The sequence below is a fragment of the Andrographis paniculata genome, unplaced genomic scaffold (genome assembly GCF_009805555.1).
Source record: "Andrographis paniculata isolate CXL003 unplaced genomic scaffold, ASM980555v1 Contig52END, whole genome shotgun sequence".
Classification (NCBI taxonomy): Eukaryota; Viridiplantae; Streptophyta; class Magnoliopsida; order Lamiales; family Acanthaceae; genus Andrographis; species Andrographis paniculata.
Genome location: NW_026137587.1, coordinates 5,099,562 through 5,116,688, shown reverse-complemented (window position 1 = coordinate 5,116,688; position 17,127 = coordinate 5,099,562). Strand labels below are relative to the sequence as shown.

Sequence of the window (17,127 nt, the reverse complement as noted above, 5' to 3'; positions counted from 1 at the left end):
AAGGGACAGAAAAACAACAAAGAAAAAATATAAAAGGCAATAAAGAGGACTCAAAAGTGATATATAGATGAAGAAGTAGCAAAGAGCAAAGAGAAAGAAGTGACTCACACATAACAGCAACAAGAAAAGAACATATTGATACACCAAAATGGAGTTCACCTATTTTCACATCTTCACACAGGACACGACAGGAGGAATTTCATCCTTACAACTCTACATCAAATTTCTACCTAATAATAATAGGATTAAAAAGAATTATAACAGTAGAGCTCTTTCCTAACATCAAGATCAAGATCAAGATCGGTCCGTCGTCGTCGTCGTTCGATCGAAAATCGATATCTGTCGCCTACTCGTCATATCCCGGCTGCTTCGCCTAATCTCCCCCTCAGAATCTTCACTCCCATGTACCTGCATTCGTCATTTTCCGATCAAAAAAATCCTCGTTTAGTTATCGATACGCAATGCTAACATTATGTGCTGTGATATTCGACAATGTACATCTCGATTTACCTTCCCATCATCATGACTGTGGCCTGAGGATTAGTCCCGGGAGATTCTTTGAACGTCGAGCCATCGATAACGCGGAGCCTGTCGACTCCGAGCACCTTATAATCCCGGTTTACGACCTGCCCGACGTGGCAGCCTCCATGGTAATGCCAGATCGTGATCACGGTGTCCTTGCAGAACTGTTCGAGCGATTCCGTATCGTTGGTGTGCCGAGGAATTAGATTTACGTTCGCTTGAACGCTCATGTTGAGGAGTTTGTCGACGACATCTTCGTCGTATTGTGTGTAGTTGAGGAAATGCTTCGACTTCACCATCTTCTCGATGATGCGTATCCCGTCGACGCACCGCGCCAAGTCATCCGGGTGTTCAAAGTAATTGAACGTGATCAACGGGTTGTCGTCGACGTTCGTGTTGTTGAGGCTGATCTGTCCCCTCGACTTTGGCAGCGCGATCTTCTCCAAGATGAAACCACCCTGGAACGCCTCGTACGGAAGGTCTCGCTTTCGACTACGAAACTCGTGAATTGCTGCGTGCGTTCGTTGCTTCGGAGGGATCGTTGACAGCTGGCCTATCTGTTTATAAACGCAACACAAAGTTACGTCTACAACGACAATAAGAAGAAAGTGAAGATTTTTTTTTTTTTTTTTTTCGAGTTTCTCGACGAACCTCGGCGGAAGCAATTCCGTGGTCTCGATGAATGCTATCGGTGGATTGCCCGAAACCGCAGCTAGCCTCGATGTACACTCCCAACTTGGTAATCCCGACGGTTTGTATCAACGACATCTTGACGGGGTTCTTGCTCGGGACGAAAATTGTGTTGAGGGGATTATCTGCCATTCCCTTCCCGACGAACTCGTTATCGAGCACGATGGGGATGTCGAATTTTTCGAGATCGTTCTTCGGGCCAATGCCGCTGAGCAGAAGCATGTGGGGGCTCCCGATGGCGCCGGACGACAGGATGACTTCGCTCCCAGCCCTTTTCGACACCACGGCTTTATGCAACTTCCCGTTTTCGTCCTTGAACGTCACTCCGACCGCCCTCGGCCTTTTACCTATATATCATTTCATCAATCGAGATATTTTTGGTGTTCATAAAACTTGCAGTTTCAAAAGTTTTCGGGGTTACATTTACCTGATGTGTCGAAATCGATTTTCTGAACTGTGGCATGGACTAATACTTGGAGGTTTTCGGGATTAGCTGAGGCGAGAAGCTCGGCAGCCGTGTGGCGACGACCAAACCTGTCGAAGATGGTTCCGCCGACTTTGGTGCCGTAGATGTGGTCGTAAGTGAACCCGTTGAATGGCGAGACCCCGACCTCGACTAGGCTGTCTTTAACGGCTTGCTGCCATGGCGGGAAGTCGGGTCGATGAACGATCTGCTTCTCGACCCAGGGGAACGACTCATTCACCAGTTTTTCATCCCAACCTACACTCCTTATGTAGCTGCAACATTACATTGATCTAAATGAATCCCAAAGTAGCAAAAACATCGGAAAAATGTTTGTTTTTCTTACAAAACATCGATCACTTTTTAATCTATAAACATAACAATAGAGAAGAGAACACAGCCTTGACAAGAAAAAATCCAAAGAACAAGAAGAAGAAATACAATCAAATCAATGGTTTGGATGATCTACACAAAAGAAATGATTTTTCTTGTTATCTTGCTGCTGTCTAACTGTTTTTTCAGGTCCACCAAAGAGTCAACAAAGAAAACTGTAAACTGTACATTGAATGACAATAAAAATTCTTCCCACGTCTCAATCTACATTGCAAAATTGGATATTAACCAGCTTTTCTATAATGGGATTCAAATCTTTTTGGCACAACTTCAAAAAAATAATTGAAGTGAAAAAATCCATGGATTGACAAGAAAGTATACTGTTTGGTGGTTATTTGATATTAATGGCAGTAACCTAACCCCACGTGTCTGCATTCAATCGTATTGATGTGTTCCCATACTCCGTATCGATTCTTTGTTAAGCAATTTAATTTGGATTTTGCTTTGTTTGGTTCTTTTCTCACTAATTAAAAAGATCATTTTGGTGGGTGATTCTTGGGAGCTCCTGGGATCTCAGAGCCAGATGGATCCGCACCGTTGACGGTGTGGATCCATCTGGTTTCGAGGTCCCGGGAGCTCGTGAGCAAATGAAGAGCCGGGGGTGGAGTTGTACCTTGTGCCTGCGCGGGTGTAAAATCCGGCATTGATACAAGTGCCGCCGCCCAAAACCCTGGCTCTGGAATTGAAGACGCCGTCGGTGGAGATGAACATCTGCGACGCCGACGTCGGCGAGATGTCGGCCAAGGTGATGTGGAAGTTCTGCATAAAGGAGACGTTGGAATTGGCAAATGGCGTCCCTCCCCGTTCCAGCAGCAGGACGCTGAAATTCCGGGAGAGCGTGGCGGCGAGGGGGCATCCCGCCGTGCCTCCGCCGACGATTATGTAGTCGTAGGACATGGCGGCTTCGCCGCCGCTCCCCGAGGCGGAGGATTGGCCGCCGGAAGAGAACGAGCTCGCCGGACCGATGAAAGGGTAGCGGTATTGGGCGGGATGCTCGTACGGCGTACCTGCAATTTGGGAATTAGGGCAAAATTCAATGTAAGGCACTGTTTGGCAGAGAAAACAACCAAAAAACACAAAATTCGTCTCAAAAGAGAGCAGCATTGATCTTCATCGACAGGATCAATACATCCTCGATCATAACATCAGAAGCGATCTTAACATTAATCTTAACATTCATCAGAAGGACTTGCAATGAAGAATTTAGGATTTTCGAGAGAGGTGGCAAAGAAGAACCAACCTTGACAGAAAGTGAGCACAGTGGTGAACCAAACAAGTAAATGCAGGTAGAGGGCAGCAGCAGCAGCAGCTGCTGCTGCTGATGCTGATGCTGCAGAGCCACCGCCACCAAGCAAAGCCATTGGAGAGATTAAAAAAACCCACAAACAAACAAGGTACTACTACTTCAATTCACCTTCTCTCCTTCTCTTCCTGCAGAAAAAATTATTCACCAAGTTTTCTTGATGTGGCTATTACTGGTTGGCTTGTGTTCCTGCGTTTCCCTAAATTTTATGCACACACACAGAGAGATATATATATACACACACACATACACATTCAAGATTGAGAGTCTTCTGTGTATATTTATATGTAGGTTGTAAATTAGTCTTAGGGGGTGGGACTGGATACACCCATTAGGGGTGCATAATTTCATGTATTTGTTTTTGAACAAAAGAAGCTGAGTGCATAATAAATGACGCACAGAAATCCCCCAAGTTGGAAAATGGATGGCAATCAATGAGGAAATTAAATGCCACAGTTGGAGAGATCATCAATGATGGTTTTTTTACATAATGGCTTAGCTGCTTTTTGAACTTGGTTTGGTTGATGATGAGAGAATTGGTACTCACTTAATGGACAGCTCACAAAACGCCAGCCTGCTATTTTCACCCTTCTTTAGCTTTTTATTTAATTATTTGGTCCTGTTCTTTAAAAAAAATATATAAAAAATCAATCTTTACTATGCAATTCTCACAATTAAACTATTATTTAAACACAATACATAAACACAAACCAAACACACCCTTTATTATTGCACTGTTATCTTGAAAGGAAAATTTCAGGGTTGCATTAAATACTCTAACCAACCCGCAAGCTTTTCTTTGTACATGTTGCATTATTAGAATATATAAATATATATATATATATGTATGTATAACTCTGTGTGTGTGTGCACCATTGAACTAATTGCTGGTGAGTGTTTTAATACCTATATGTGAAGAGTTGGGAAGTTACAGCGGTTTTTTTGGAATTCTGATATAATATTGAGAGGAAATAAAGAAGCAATTATTTAGTTCTATAAATCTGTGTGTGTGAAGCTTTCATAGTATATGTAATTGTGTATTTGTATTTGGGATTTGGGATTTGGCATATGGGATTGTTTTACATTGAGTATTTTAGGAAATAAGTTATACATTTATAGAATGCATGAGATCACCTTTGATTACATGGAATCTTTTTTGTTTTGTTGCTAAATATAGGCTCGATTGAGTTTCTTGCATTATTTACTTGAAAATTGTTAAAAGTGCTGATTTTAATATTTATTAGGCAATTGTATACTTAGATTTTAAGGTTTGGATTTGGGTTTGAGAATAATAAAAATTTGAATTTAAATAGGTAGGGTTCTCAGTCCTCACTAAAGTGTTTACCTTAAGGCCGGATGGAGGAATTATATTAAATGAAAAATAAGTATTTGATTTGATAATTTTTTAAAAAAAGAAAAAATGATTTATTGTGTGACACCAAAATCAAACAATAAAGAAGCCTCCAGACCACTTTCATTATTATTGAATCATCACAATGTTTTAGTTTCATATGCAGTCATTGTAAGCAGGACAAGTGGACACATTGATAGCCACTCCTTATTACATGCATACATTATCTATATATATATATATATGTGTGTGTGTATTTTAAAATATTTTTCAAGATTTCATTTGTTACTTGCCAACCCATTGTCCTTTTGCTCAAAATAGAACTCATCAAGAATTGCACCATTTGATTTTGGGGCCATAAAACCAAAATCTATACACAACTATAAACTGTTTCCTTTAGTTATTATCACTAAACTTAGGGGATTGCTTTGACTTTTCTAAAGATTTTATAGTTGTAATATTAATTTATATACAGTACATATAAATTCTATTTAAAATTTGAAATCCCATTTTACTATTCAGCCTCATTACTCAAAACTGCCACATTCACTGCAGTGAGACAAATGCACATGAAAACTGTCAATTTGCTAGCTGGAAATACACCTAAAATTTAACCACAGCTTTCAAACATTGTGATACATACATATATATATATATAACTAACTATGTATATGTGAGATAACACACCCAACTCTTCATCTCTATACATCCATTTTCTAGTGGTACACATTATATCATCTTTTACTGATAGGGAAATTTATTTAGGAATTAATTATGGGGAAGTCAAACTATTTTTTGGCCTGATTGATTCCATCTTGTGAACAATGGAAGAGGTAATCTGTGGTCCATATTGCATTTTGGCATTTCATTTTAGGGAAACACCAAAAAAAGTGCTTGAAATGGACTCAAATCAAGAATTGACATTTACTTTGATGAAAGTGGAAAATAGTTAGTAATTCATATAGATTTTGAAGGCTTTTAGATTTTTACGGGTAACTAACATTACACAAATTATGTGAGGTAATGTCTTTTTCTTCATGTTAATATATGTATTTAAAGAGAAGATCACAACTGCCCATTCAAATATCGACATCTGTCTAATCTTGTTTAATTACATATTTTCCCAATTTTAGGAATTAGTTGATCATAGTGACATATAACTGCATGGCTTTATATTCCACTTTGGTACACCATTGTTTGTGTTGTGGATTTTCCCTAATTACTATTAACTTCAAATATGCTTTGATAGATGATACAATTTTGCAAGCCTCCAAAAAGGATGATGATTTTTAGGGGCAGGAATGACATTTTGATTCTTGAAAAAAAAGGATTATGTTTTAATTTGAAGGAAGTATTTGTTGGTGGGTGGGTAGGTGCATTATATGGTTATTTTGTTTGGGAGTGGGTGAGTAGTTGCATTATATGACAAGACTATGTTATCTCTTTTATTTATAGTACTTCTTGAATTGTTAGGGTCACTTCTGTGGCTCAAAATGGAACATATCACAAAGCTACAGAACCTTGGGGCACAGAAGGGCATTCTATGATCAAGATTTTAGATTCATAGCGTTCCTTGTCTTTGATTTTTATTTGAATATGGGCTCCTAATCTAAGTAAATTTATATGTGTCCCCTTTGCTAGAAAAATAAAGATATGATCATAATAATATAGAGGGTGCCCCATGAAAGTTGCCAGGCAACAATAAGACACAATGCATCAAATGCACTTGTCCCTACAAATTAAAGACCCTCTCCTGCAGCCTCAACTGACTTCTCAATGACAACCATTAATACTCACAATTTGTTACTCTTATTTTGTTATTAATTGTTTGTTTTACTTAGTAAATGTGATGAGAAAGCTAGCCTGGAACAGCTAAGCTACCTCACAATCAAATTGGGCAATAATGTATTAGCGTCATTACAAGGAGATTTAATTTTGAGGCTTTATGGATGCATCTGGAGGATGTAATTGCAAGGGCAAATTTGTCATTTTGCTATATGCGTGCCTTCGACGGAAACTACTAATTCAAGAGAATGTAAAGCATTGAAGTCTCAGCTGAACGAAAGTCTAAATGTGGACCAATTTCATAAGTTGATTTGTGAAACATAACAGTAATTCTAAGCTCCATTGCTGTTTCTATGCATAATAATAATTTTAATATAAATAATGCGTAACAATCTAATAAATAAAAATGAGATTATTGCTCCTCTAGATTTGTAGGTATGCTTTGATCAAATAATAACCTCAGTAGCTGTTGCACCCTAGTTTTTATGTGTATGATTGTGCTAGGCTGACATTATTCGCCTCCAAGCTAAGTTCAACCTCTAATTCAAAATATTTGAGCTACATTTTGCACATAATTAGGAAGGCCATTCAAGTTATTCATCTATATCTTAGTAGCAAAAGCTAGTTTATAAGGTTTGAACATGTCCGGACCTGTATCAAGTTGCAGTTAATGTTATTCAATATAAGATTATAAGGGGAGCTTAATCAAGGAAGAAAAGAATCAGAAAAAAATGGATCTACATGTAGCAAGTTAAACTATTGAGTCAGGCAAATCAATGCGCTGTAGATAAGATTATTGCTTGGACAAAGTATATAAAAGATGGTATTGATAACAGATGTGAAGTTATTACAAAGAATCATATTTGTCATTTAAAGAATCAAGTATACTCAGATATGTAGTAACATAGGAAATAACTTCTACAAGTAGGAAAATGAATCGCAATCTAGGCTGTGTTAGTAAAAATCCTAAAATCTGCAGAAACTTTTGTGGCGAAAACTAAGAAGAAGAGATCCTATACTTTCTTGATGTGCTCATTTCATGCTTCTACACAGTAAATTCCTCGTGCTTTTAACATGAGATTAATTTGGCAGCTTATTGAACTTTTTGATGTCCAGTGGAGTTATACTTGTCTCCATTTTCAGATGAGGTTACCTCAGAAGAAGCACTTGACGATGTGTTGCTATAGTTGCTTGTACTGCTCCTTGGTGGATTTGGATGATTTTGCTGAGGGCCTGTAGTAGTTTGTTTTTGACCCTCCTCAGCTAGTTTCTTGAGAAGGTTGACAACAGTGGGAAGAAATTTCATGGACACTGAGAGAATTCCAGGTAGCTGCAGAAATGCAAGAGAACTCATTAAGGGCTGTATAGTCTTTAGGTTATGAGAAATACTAAGTAGATAGACATTAAAGCAATATTTGTTTTAAATTTTTCGTAATTGTCCTCCCCAAGTTCAGAAATGAAAACCAAATAAACAGAATATAAAGAATGTTCCCAACATTTCAAATATCACTAGCAGAACACTAGACCATTCAAGATGAAGACTAGATGCTTCACAGAGAAAAGTATGTCACTGAATACAATGTTAGTTTGTATACGGAAGAAACAGAACACGAGTTTAAATCGAGGGATCCATACATTTATAAACTGAGTTAACTTACAAATCCATTCTGGAATTCGCGGGAGATGTCTAACTGCGCCCACAAGGCCTTAACAAGGAGAAAACCAATAAATATGACACCCACGTACAATGGATTTCTGTTGAAAGAAACAAACTTACTCAGCAGATGTCAGAGACATAAAATATTGATCATCATATGTTCTTTCTCGTTTTGTTTTGATGGGTGTATACCCATTGCCTGTGGCCAAAAATTTATACAGTAAGTACCTTAAAAGGGTCATAAATTCATTAAAACCCAAGATGAGTAATGCTGCAATTGCCCATGGAGGTGGCAACCAGTTGTTGCCTCGCATGTTAGCCTCCTGAGAGTTTTGAAATAAGTAACAATCAGCTATCTGTCTATGAAGTTACTCGAATGAAAAATCGAGTCACCAAGAAGTACTACAATATGATCTATGCGTAGCATGTGGTTTTTCCTGAAGTAGTTTCATAGTAAGTTTACCTGTGCAGCAATGGCTTGGCTAACTGTGTACTCAGTCTCAGTTTTGAATTGCCTCCACAAAGATTTACATTGGACTGGTGTTAACAAGGTTCTAGACGGCGGAACCTGGCGTTAAAGTTTTGAATGAGATAAATATTTTTGCCTATTGTTATGATATACTTGATCACTATAAGCTCTAAAAATGATCTAGCAACAAAAATGCAAGTCAAGAAGTTTACATGTGTTGGCATATGGAACACATTCAGATGAACATCATCAATGAGGCACTTTAATTCTGGAGTTCCATACTAGTATTCAAGTTAATACCTTATCCCAAGTGCTTGATGCAAGAGGATCCACACTGCCGCTCTTATTGTTGGAAGCTGCCGGTTTAGGATCCATGAGGGCAAGCGACAAGGTATTGTCGACATTATCAACATCATCATCCAGACGAACAACAGCCATTACAGCAAGTAGCTTCAAAGACTGGAATGAGAAGCAAACGAACCATTTGTTAGGAAGGAAAACAAATAATATCCAATTTGATTACCAAAAGTAAATGTCAGTAAAGAACATACAGAAGAGCGAGCAGTTTTGGTGATTGCTCGAATGTCTTCGTTTCCAGTCCAAAGTCGTGGCATTGAGTCTTTATCTTGACTAAATAGTGTTAAGAACCTGCCAATGGTACCCCCATATATTCCCATTCAAAACATGAACCAACAAAATATAAAGAAGTGAAACAATATTGAATTGCATGATCATCTAGATTTTGATCACACCATAGCAAATACCTGTCTTTCATACGGATCAAAACCCTTCCAGCTTCTTCTTTAGCCTTGGTTTCAACTAACACTTTTGCATATCCTTCCAAACTTGCAAGCATTTTGTCCTTGGTTATATCATCTATTTCGAAACCAGCAAGCGCACTATAAAACCCTGTAACAGCTTTTTCAGTCTCACGCTGCAGAAGTTTTTTAATTGAGGGCCATGTATCCTCGCTAGCTTCATCTAGCAATGCCTCTACAGGCGCGGATATTGCATCGTTTAATTTTTTCTGCACATAAAACTTACTGGTGAGAAAGCAGTAATCACATAATCTAAGAAGACAAAACAAACCAAAAATACTACCAGAATAGAAACTCGAATCCTACTATCCACTTCATAGACAATGTATTAGATACATCTGTTCACATTTGAAAGCTACTGATTCCTTTTTATAAATATAAAATTTATTATCGTAGTGATGCATTGTTGCAGAAATCCATGATTTTCCAGATATATCTTAGTAGTTCAATCTTTTATGAAATATCTTAGTGGCTTGAAGGTGCCAATCAAATCTAACATGACCTAGTCCATACCTCATACATGGTTGTAAGCTCAGATAGCTTTGCCTCCCGAGCAGCGGCAACATGAGCATCTATGTCGCGTCGAAGTTTCTCTCTTACTTTAGAAGAGTCCCAACTAGCTTGCTCAATCTCAGTGGCTACAAAGCAGAAAGTAATACATCAATTACAACTACTATATCAAGGATATCTTGCACAAGTCTTCGCTTTAGCTGCAGTCACTATTTTTATTGTGCTTTTCCAAATGGATTAACCAGTCTATCTAGGGGTACATTCTTACCGCTTCATAATCTCTGCATTCTATAAAAACTTTTTCTTATTGCTGAATGAGCCGGTATAATTCCCAAAAACTAGAAAAAATAATTTATTCTATACATCAAATCAGTTTTATGATGAACATCAATGAGAAAGCTTTGCAAACAAAAGAAAATAATAAGTAGTTATACATAGAAGAATAGAAGATACCAACATCAATTTGAATTGCCTTAAGGAGTTAAGTTTACGTAGAGCAAAAATTAGCTGCATTATTATGTCAGTGCAGAAACTTCATGTCCAGATCTGATGTTTCTTATCAATAACTGTACCTGCAGATTCTTCATCAAACTGTGACATAAAATGCTCAGTAGAATCACGAGCAGCTGCAGCAAAACCTTTTCCGTCATTCAAAGCACTCTCAAATGCTATTTTGAATTTATCCAGGATTCCATGGCGAATGTGTCCCAACATTAAGTTGTATGCTGGTTGGACAAGCTGTTGCAACATAAACAGGAACAAGCTGTAAGTGCAAAAGGAGTGAAAAGAGGTGGCTGATGGAAGAGTTCAACTCGTATGAATAAACAATGACAGCATCCCAACTCTCATCTAATAAGAGTAGATGTACTGTTAGAAATATCACAGGACTATCAAGTACATGCAAAAGAGGACTATTATAGTCTTATGTAAGCTAAATACTTCACGTTAAGGTGCTTCATTTCTGCACAAGCAGGAAAGAAACTAATATATCAACATCAATAATTCTTACTTGCAAAAGTTTTTCTTCCAGCAGTTTTCTCTTTGCAGTTCTGACACCTTCATCGAAAAATGTTGCCTCTGCATCATACCTACAAAAACCAAAAAATTCAATACATTCACAATGACCTCAACATCTCATTTTCATGTTCTATCACTGAAGGATACAAAAAAAAAAAAAAAGAAAATCAGATTCCAACCATAGTCTAACAGTTTACTTCTTTCGTGTGATAAAACAGATTCAACATAATGGTATCTTGTCCATAATCATATTGACATACTAACTCCTGCAGTAAGTTGACAAATTCTTCAATGTTTTGCTAACCTCTGATATGATAGTATGTGACTAAATTGATCCTTCAGCCACCAAAGAAATTGTCATAAAAAAATGCTTCACTTACTGTGATAAACCATCATGAAGGATCGAGCTGAGCTTCTTCCCAAACCCTGGCACTGATTCTGATTGTACCGTTTCTTCTAATTCGTGCCACTCCTGCACGTACGGATTGATAATTTATCAATATACAGTTTTCACTTTAATATAAAAGGAACTACTAATAAAAGCTACAGATTTCATAGGAGATGTACTTCGTTTGCCACAAAAGAAGCGTATCTTTCATTAGCAATCTCATCACAGCGAACAGTGGCAACCATGACCTACAAATGTACCAACAAAATTTATTAAAATTCAATAGTAAATACTAAGCTTCCTTCACTTCTCACCTTAGAAAAAATGTATTAAATCATAACCTTGTGAGCAGGTAGGTCAAGGTCCTTATTCTCCTTAATAATTTTCCATATCTGCTCTGCACTGAATGAAAAACCAGAAGCAGGAATGACACCACGCCTATCCCCAGCAAGACCCCCCGGAGCAATAGAATGGAAAAATCGGCTTCTCAAATTTGCCACCTTTAAATGAGGATGTGAAGAATAAATCAAATGTAAGGTTCAAGTTTTCAGTAATATATAAAGTATCAACCTGTCTCTAAAAAGAAAGTATTCACACATATCTTGCCAATCTATGATGAGTTAAGGCAGTGGCATATTTGCAAGATATCTTAAAAATTAAAAAATTTCAAACGTCAACCTGCTCTCTAAATTGTTCTTCCTTCTCTTCAAAACTGGAAAGAGCCACAACTTCAACCTGCAATTTACAAATTCAGGAGTGGACTCTGTCACATTTTCATTTTAAGTTTGGAAAGACATTATAGAATGTCCTAACACATCCTGATCTTACATTGAAAAATTCGCTCAGTGGTGTTTCCTTGTGAGCTTCTGGTTTAGGAACAGCATCCCATATCTTCCCAGTAAGTCGCAGAAAGAAAAGCACAGAGGAAGAGTTAGAAAGCAAGTATGCGAAAAACATTGAGCATGCATGAAAAAATAGAATGATGTACCTTCTGAATATCTTCCCTCAAAACTGGTTCTAAGTTTTCCAAAGGTGTCTATAATAATTTAAGAGTGAACAGAAATGTGTATAGCAACATGAAAAAATGCAACAAATTAAATTACACAAGAAATAAGATTGAAAAAAGTGCACACCCTTGTTTTATCACGAATAACAAACAACAGAGTTGTCTTACGTGGGCTGAACAATCTCATCATAACCTGCAGCAGCATATTGCAATGTAAAATCAGTAAAGCATTCATAAATTGCATAACAGACGTGCACCAAACACGTCTGCGGGCACCTGGAAAACGGTCTTTAAGAGGGGCTTATTCGCAGCTTGCTCACGGCCAATGTCATGACACCACCTGAGAAGATTATTAGAGAATTAACTCAGAGAAAGAAGCAAAAGTCACCTGTAGATCATTATTTGCTAAAGACAATCATATCATTACTAATCAGCTCATCATCCTTACATATTTATTAGTACTATATCCGATATGGCAAGTGCAAAAAGAGCACTCTGCTTCTCAAATGTAGTATCATCCTGAAAAACAACAAAGAAGTTGGAAAGCAATAGAAATTAATGTCAGGATCGTAATTGAATGCCAGGAACATATTATATATTTTTCGGTTTTATTTAATTTCAATATATAATATATATAGTTATATAATTGAGCATTCACTGATACAATGCAACAGATTGATTTAGTCCCAGATTATGTTCCTGATACTAATCCTTGCAGTAGAATAAGAACTCTAGAAAAAGTTTACACTAAAAAGAAAGAACTATCTGTTTTATGTATCCATAGACAAGGCAGAGAAACTTAATCATCATTTAGCTGTGTGGAATCAAAAGGAACATAACAACACGGGTAGGTAGAGCCAAATTATTAACAGAAAAATATAGATGAAGATGTCAAAGCATGAAATGCAGCATGTGCCAGAATGAATGCTTCAAACAACAACTGCATAGATCAACATTAACATATTTTTATTGGGAAGGAAATATGGCAGACCTCTCCTCTTTCTCTTCCATCAGTACCCTCTAAATCCATCACAATAGTACAAGGTTCAATGCCCACGCATCGTGCCATCCATATACCTTTTGTAGTTTGAGACCTGATGAATATTAGATACTGTCAAGAATTTTCAAGCAATTGATATTAACGGGCCAATAAATGACACGAGAGGTGAGTCCATCATAAGTGCGTGCCTTCCTTTAAAAGCATCCATTTCTCTGAAATCAGTCTGGAACAGGTTATTCAGCAATGTACTCTTCCCTGTCAATAAGTCCATTATTTGCTCACAAAACTAATGCTGTAATCCACATTATCATCAGCAGTAAAATTTGAGTAGCCAAAAACACAAAAATAACTAAAAGGAAAAAAATTAAATTAAATTAAAAAATTTATAAATAAGTTAGTAACTCAATAAGACTTAGTTTAATCAACGCAAAAATCTGTCAAAGATACACAAAATATACCGCTACTCTGAGGACCCATTATGGATACTATAGCATATGAAAGCCCACATTCTGCAAGTTTAACTTCCTTCGTGAATTTTTCAAGCCCTTCTGTGTTAAAAGTGCCATCTCCATCAATGAGGTGAGTTGAACAACAAGGTTTGCTTTCATCTGTAGTCACAGTAATAGATTAATCAGAACAAAGAACTATAAAATATGATGATTCATTTATTCCCTTAACAATAAAAAGGAATCATCAATCAAATATTATTACTATCACCAACTGGCCTAGGAGCATGGATCCATCTCTATAGAATCATTAGATTATAGAGTAATATAGCGTTATAATGTGTGCGCGCATGTGTGTGTGTGTGGGAGCTTTACTTTTCAGTGACTCGGAATTTCATTGTTAACGTGAAGTCACCCACAACATAGACAAAAAAAAAAGAGAAAAAAAAAGGGATGAATCACTCTGGAAATGGCACAAAAGTTTATTTTTGAAACAGTTATTGTTGGTGTGGCAGAAGGTTGATCGATCAGATAGATTATCGTACATCTACCTCAATCATCATAGCTTAGGATTCCAATTTTCAATCTCCAAAAATTACCGTAAGATCAATCCCTAACTTAGGAGCCAACGAGATCATGCATTAGCTCTGGCTAGGTTATAAAATAAATTAAAAGCATATCTAAGGCAACAATCATGCGATTTACAATCCAAAGCAAAAGCAGAAACAAACACCAGTCAATCTGTCATTGAAATCGACAAAACAAATACATTTTAAAAATTTTCTCATTGACAGAGATAAAACGTCTAATAAGACCTCGTCATTTGCATTTCAATAGCAGAGCATTGATTGCTGTGCATAAAACTTGTGCGGAAGAAACTGAATCAAATCGATGACTCACCCATGTGATGAACGAACAAAGGAATCTTCCGATTCCAATTCCAATTCCGATCGACGCAGGGAAATCAGATAACTGGAGAAGAAAATTAAAGCGAATCGCAATGCAAGCAACGGAGGATTACTTCATGATCATCTTCATGCACACAAAACATATTATGCGTCTCTTTAATTTGTTTCCACATAAACGGTTGCTTTTCAGATGAAAGCTTCCATACGTATACTCGTCGTATGTATATACATACGTACGTACGGAACCAAAATTTACCGTAAGAAAATAGCATTTTATTTTTGGTAAAAAAAAGAAAACACCGAAAATAATGTTCTATTTTTGTAGCTTATTTTATTTTATTATTTTTTTAAATTACTTGTTTGTTTGGATTGACTTTCTCTAGCTTTTCCAAAAAATTTTAACATGCTAACAAATATTTTCTGTTATATTATAAAAAAAATAATAATAATAATTCTTTTTTCCATCTATTTTCGACATATGAACAAATAGGTAAGTTGTTGCAACTTATTAACACCATTTTGAAAAATTTGTAAACATACAGAAAGTTGACCTAATTGTCTACCTTGATTGCATTGAAACTTATGTTATACACATTGAAATGAAACAGACAAACTTGTCTCGTTAAGAGGACATGTAGAAAAAGTCAATAGTGTCTCTCTCGTCATACATGACATTAATTGTCTCATACACATTTATCAAAATATGCATACCGGCCATATTTGTTTTGGTATGGAGAGTGTATATTTTGTTTTTTATACAAGCGTTTGAATTGATTGGGGTGCTATTTGTTGAGTTTATTTTGTTCTCTCAACTTTATAGAGCATTGAGAGGTGAATTTATGAAACTTTAAAATTGACCAAAAAAAGTTTATGGAGTCGAAATCGAATAAGATAATCAACTGATATGTAACTTTACTTTTAGCTTGACAGCAAGTAACATCCAATCAGTCTGTATTTGTAAAACATAGATAGGATAAATTTGTTTGGTGTCTTGAACACTGTAAAATCAAATGTTTGATTTAGTTAAAAAAAAAACTGCTGGATTGACATTATAAAATATAGGTTTTAACACCGAATTGGATTAACAAATTGTGTGTGTTGTTTGTTCTTGTTTTGCACTTATTTGTGCACATACACCTACTGGTTTCAACAACACGACAACCCGTTCACCGATGATTTAATATTTCTGCTTCATATTATGTCCTCTTTTTGGAACTAATTCAAATATATAACATTTTTTTCAGTTATTGTGGGTTTGTTCACTTTATATTTTAAAATTATGTGTTTATTATATTATATATTAATAATTGTATTAATAATATAAAAAATAATATTTTATATTAAATTATTTATAAATAAAACATATAATAGATATTGTGTTAATAGTATATATATTGAATTTTTTAATATTATTTATGAAAACGTTACACTCAAAAATACTAATTCAATTGTGATTATGTAGGATTTAGTTGGTTTTTAAAGTGTAAATATATATAATTTAGACTTTTCTTCAATCTAAATTTTTAAAAATATAAATAATAAATATTGCTAAAAACTTATGGCATATAACACCAATGATTTATAATCATCCTATCACTCAAATCATGTAACACATACTACATATGTATATATATATTTAAATACACACATTGGATGTTTCTTTAACAAAATTTTTCATATTTCTACATATTTAAAAAAAAAAATTGTATATTTCTTTCTTTCACAAAACACCCGTCAAACATTATTTTCATAGCAAATTCAAACCAATTTTTTTTCAAACTCATCAAGAGTAATACAACTATCCGTAGGAGTAGATAAAATTAAGAAGTGTGTATGCACATTACATAATAATATTTTAAGAGCTTGAATGTGATATTCCACACGATCGATGCTTATTCAATTATGGTTACCTTCGTCCCTGGGGATAAGAATTTGCGAGAAGAATCATTTTTGGTTGCCTTCTCATACTGTTCTGCAACTCTAGGGGATCCTTCAATGATCAGCTCCTCCAATGGCGATGCCTTGTGCAGGAGACGAGACACCTTCAAGGTTTGCAGGCATGGAAATATGGAAAGGGCAGGGGAAGCTCCTTCTGCAGATGAAGATGATCCAATAATACCCAACTTATCATCATCGTCATCCACTGTTATTCCAAGAAAATCTGGTCCCAAAATCTCCAGTTTTGCAGCCATAGAAACCTCAAGCACTTCCAAACATGGCAGTTTTCCTAGAGGAGGCAATGATGTCAAGTTTGAACAATCTTCCAAGTCATATATACTTTCTGGTAACACTTGAATAGAGTCGGTCCGGCTCAAGTCCAAGTGCCTCAATTCAATCAAATTCCCGATTTCTTTAGGGATCTCTTCCAGCTCACATCGTTGCAAAATGAGGGATTTCAAGT

The 17,127-nt window shown here is 36.2% G+C and overlaps 2 protein-coding genes and 1 long non-coding RNA gene across 4 annotated transcripts; 1 reads left to right on the top strand and 2 right to left on the bottom strand.

Annotated features, from left to right (window-relative positions):
• Positions 1-46: 46 nt before the first annotated feature.
• Positions 47-3,734, bottom strand: LOC127254218 (protein HOTHEAD). Its single transcript, XM_051279201.1, has 6 exons — positions 3,309-3,734; positions 2,682-3,075; positions 1,640-1,950; positions 1,174-1,559; positions 511-1,079; positions 47-408 (listed from the first exon to the last, which is right to left on the bottom strand). Exons 1-6 carry the CDS (start codon positions 3,427-3,429, stop codon positions 354-356), a joined length of 1,836 nt encoding a protein of 611 aa, XP_051135158.1. The 5' UTR covers positions 3,430-3,734; the 3' UTR covers positions 47-353.
• LOC127254221 (uncharacterized) lies at positions 3,320-7,767 on the top strand. Its single transcript, XR_007839429.1, has 2 exons — positions 3,320-3,462; positions 7,651-7,767. It is a non-coding gene; the product is annotated as an uncharacterized LOC127254221 (long non-coding RNA).
• LOC127254216 (protein ROOT HAIR DEFECTIVE 3 homolog 1-like) lies at positions 7,320-16,783 on the bottom strand. Of its 2 annotated transcripts, XM_051279197.1 has the most exons (24): positions 16,637-16,783; positions 14,719-14,790; positions 13,831-13,980; positions 13,561-13,627; positions 13,364-13,466; positions 12,821-12,891; positions 12,649-12,712; positions 12,500-12,565; positions 12,355-12,402; positions 12,195-12,257; positions 12,045-12,101; positions 11,708-11,866; positions 11,546-11,614; positions 11,359-11,450; positions 10,971-11,049; positions 10,534-10,699; positions 9,965-10,089; positions 9,398-9,660; positions 9,185-9,281; positions 8,934-9,092; positions 8,628-8,732; positions 8,393-8,487; positions 8,166-8,262; positions 7,320-7,837 (listed from the first exon to the last, which is right to left on the bottom strand). In XM_051279197.1, the coding sequence occupies exons 2-24, from the start codon at positions 14,720-14,722 to the stop codon at positions 7,601-7,603; spliced, it is 2,436 nt and encodes an 811-aa protein (XP_051135154.1). In that variant the 5' UTR covers positions 14,723-14,790; positions 16,637-16,783; the 3' UTR covers positions 7,320-7,600. The 2 variants fall into 2 exon arrangements, with proteins under 2 accessions (XP_051135154.1, XP_051135155.1); XM_051279198.1 differs by lacking the exon at positions 14,719-14,790 and having other exon boundaries at positions 16,637-16,728.
• Positions 16,784-17,127: the final 344 nt, after the last annotated feature.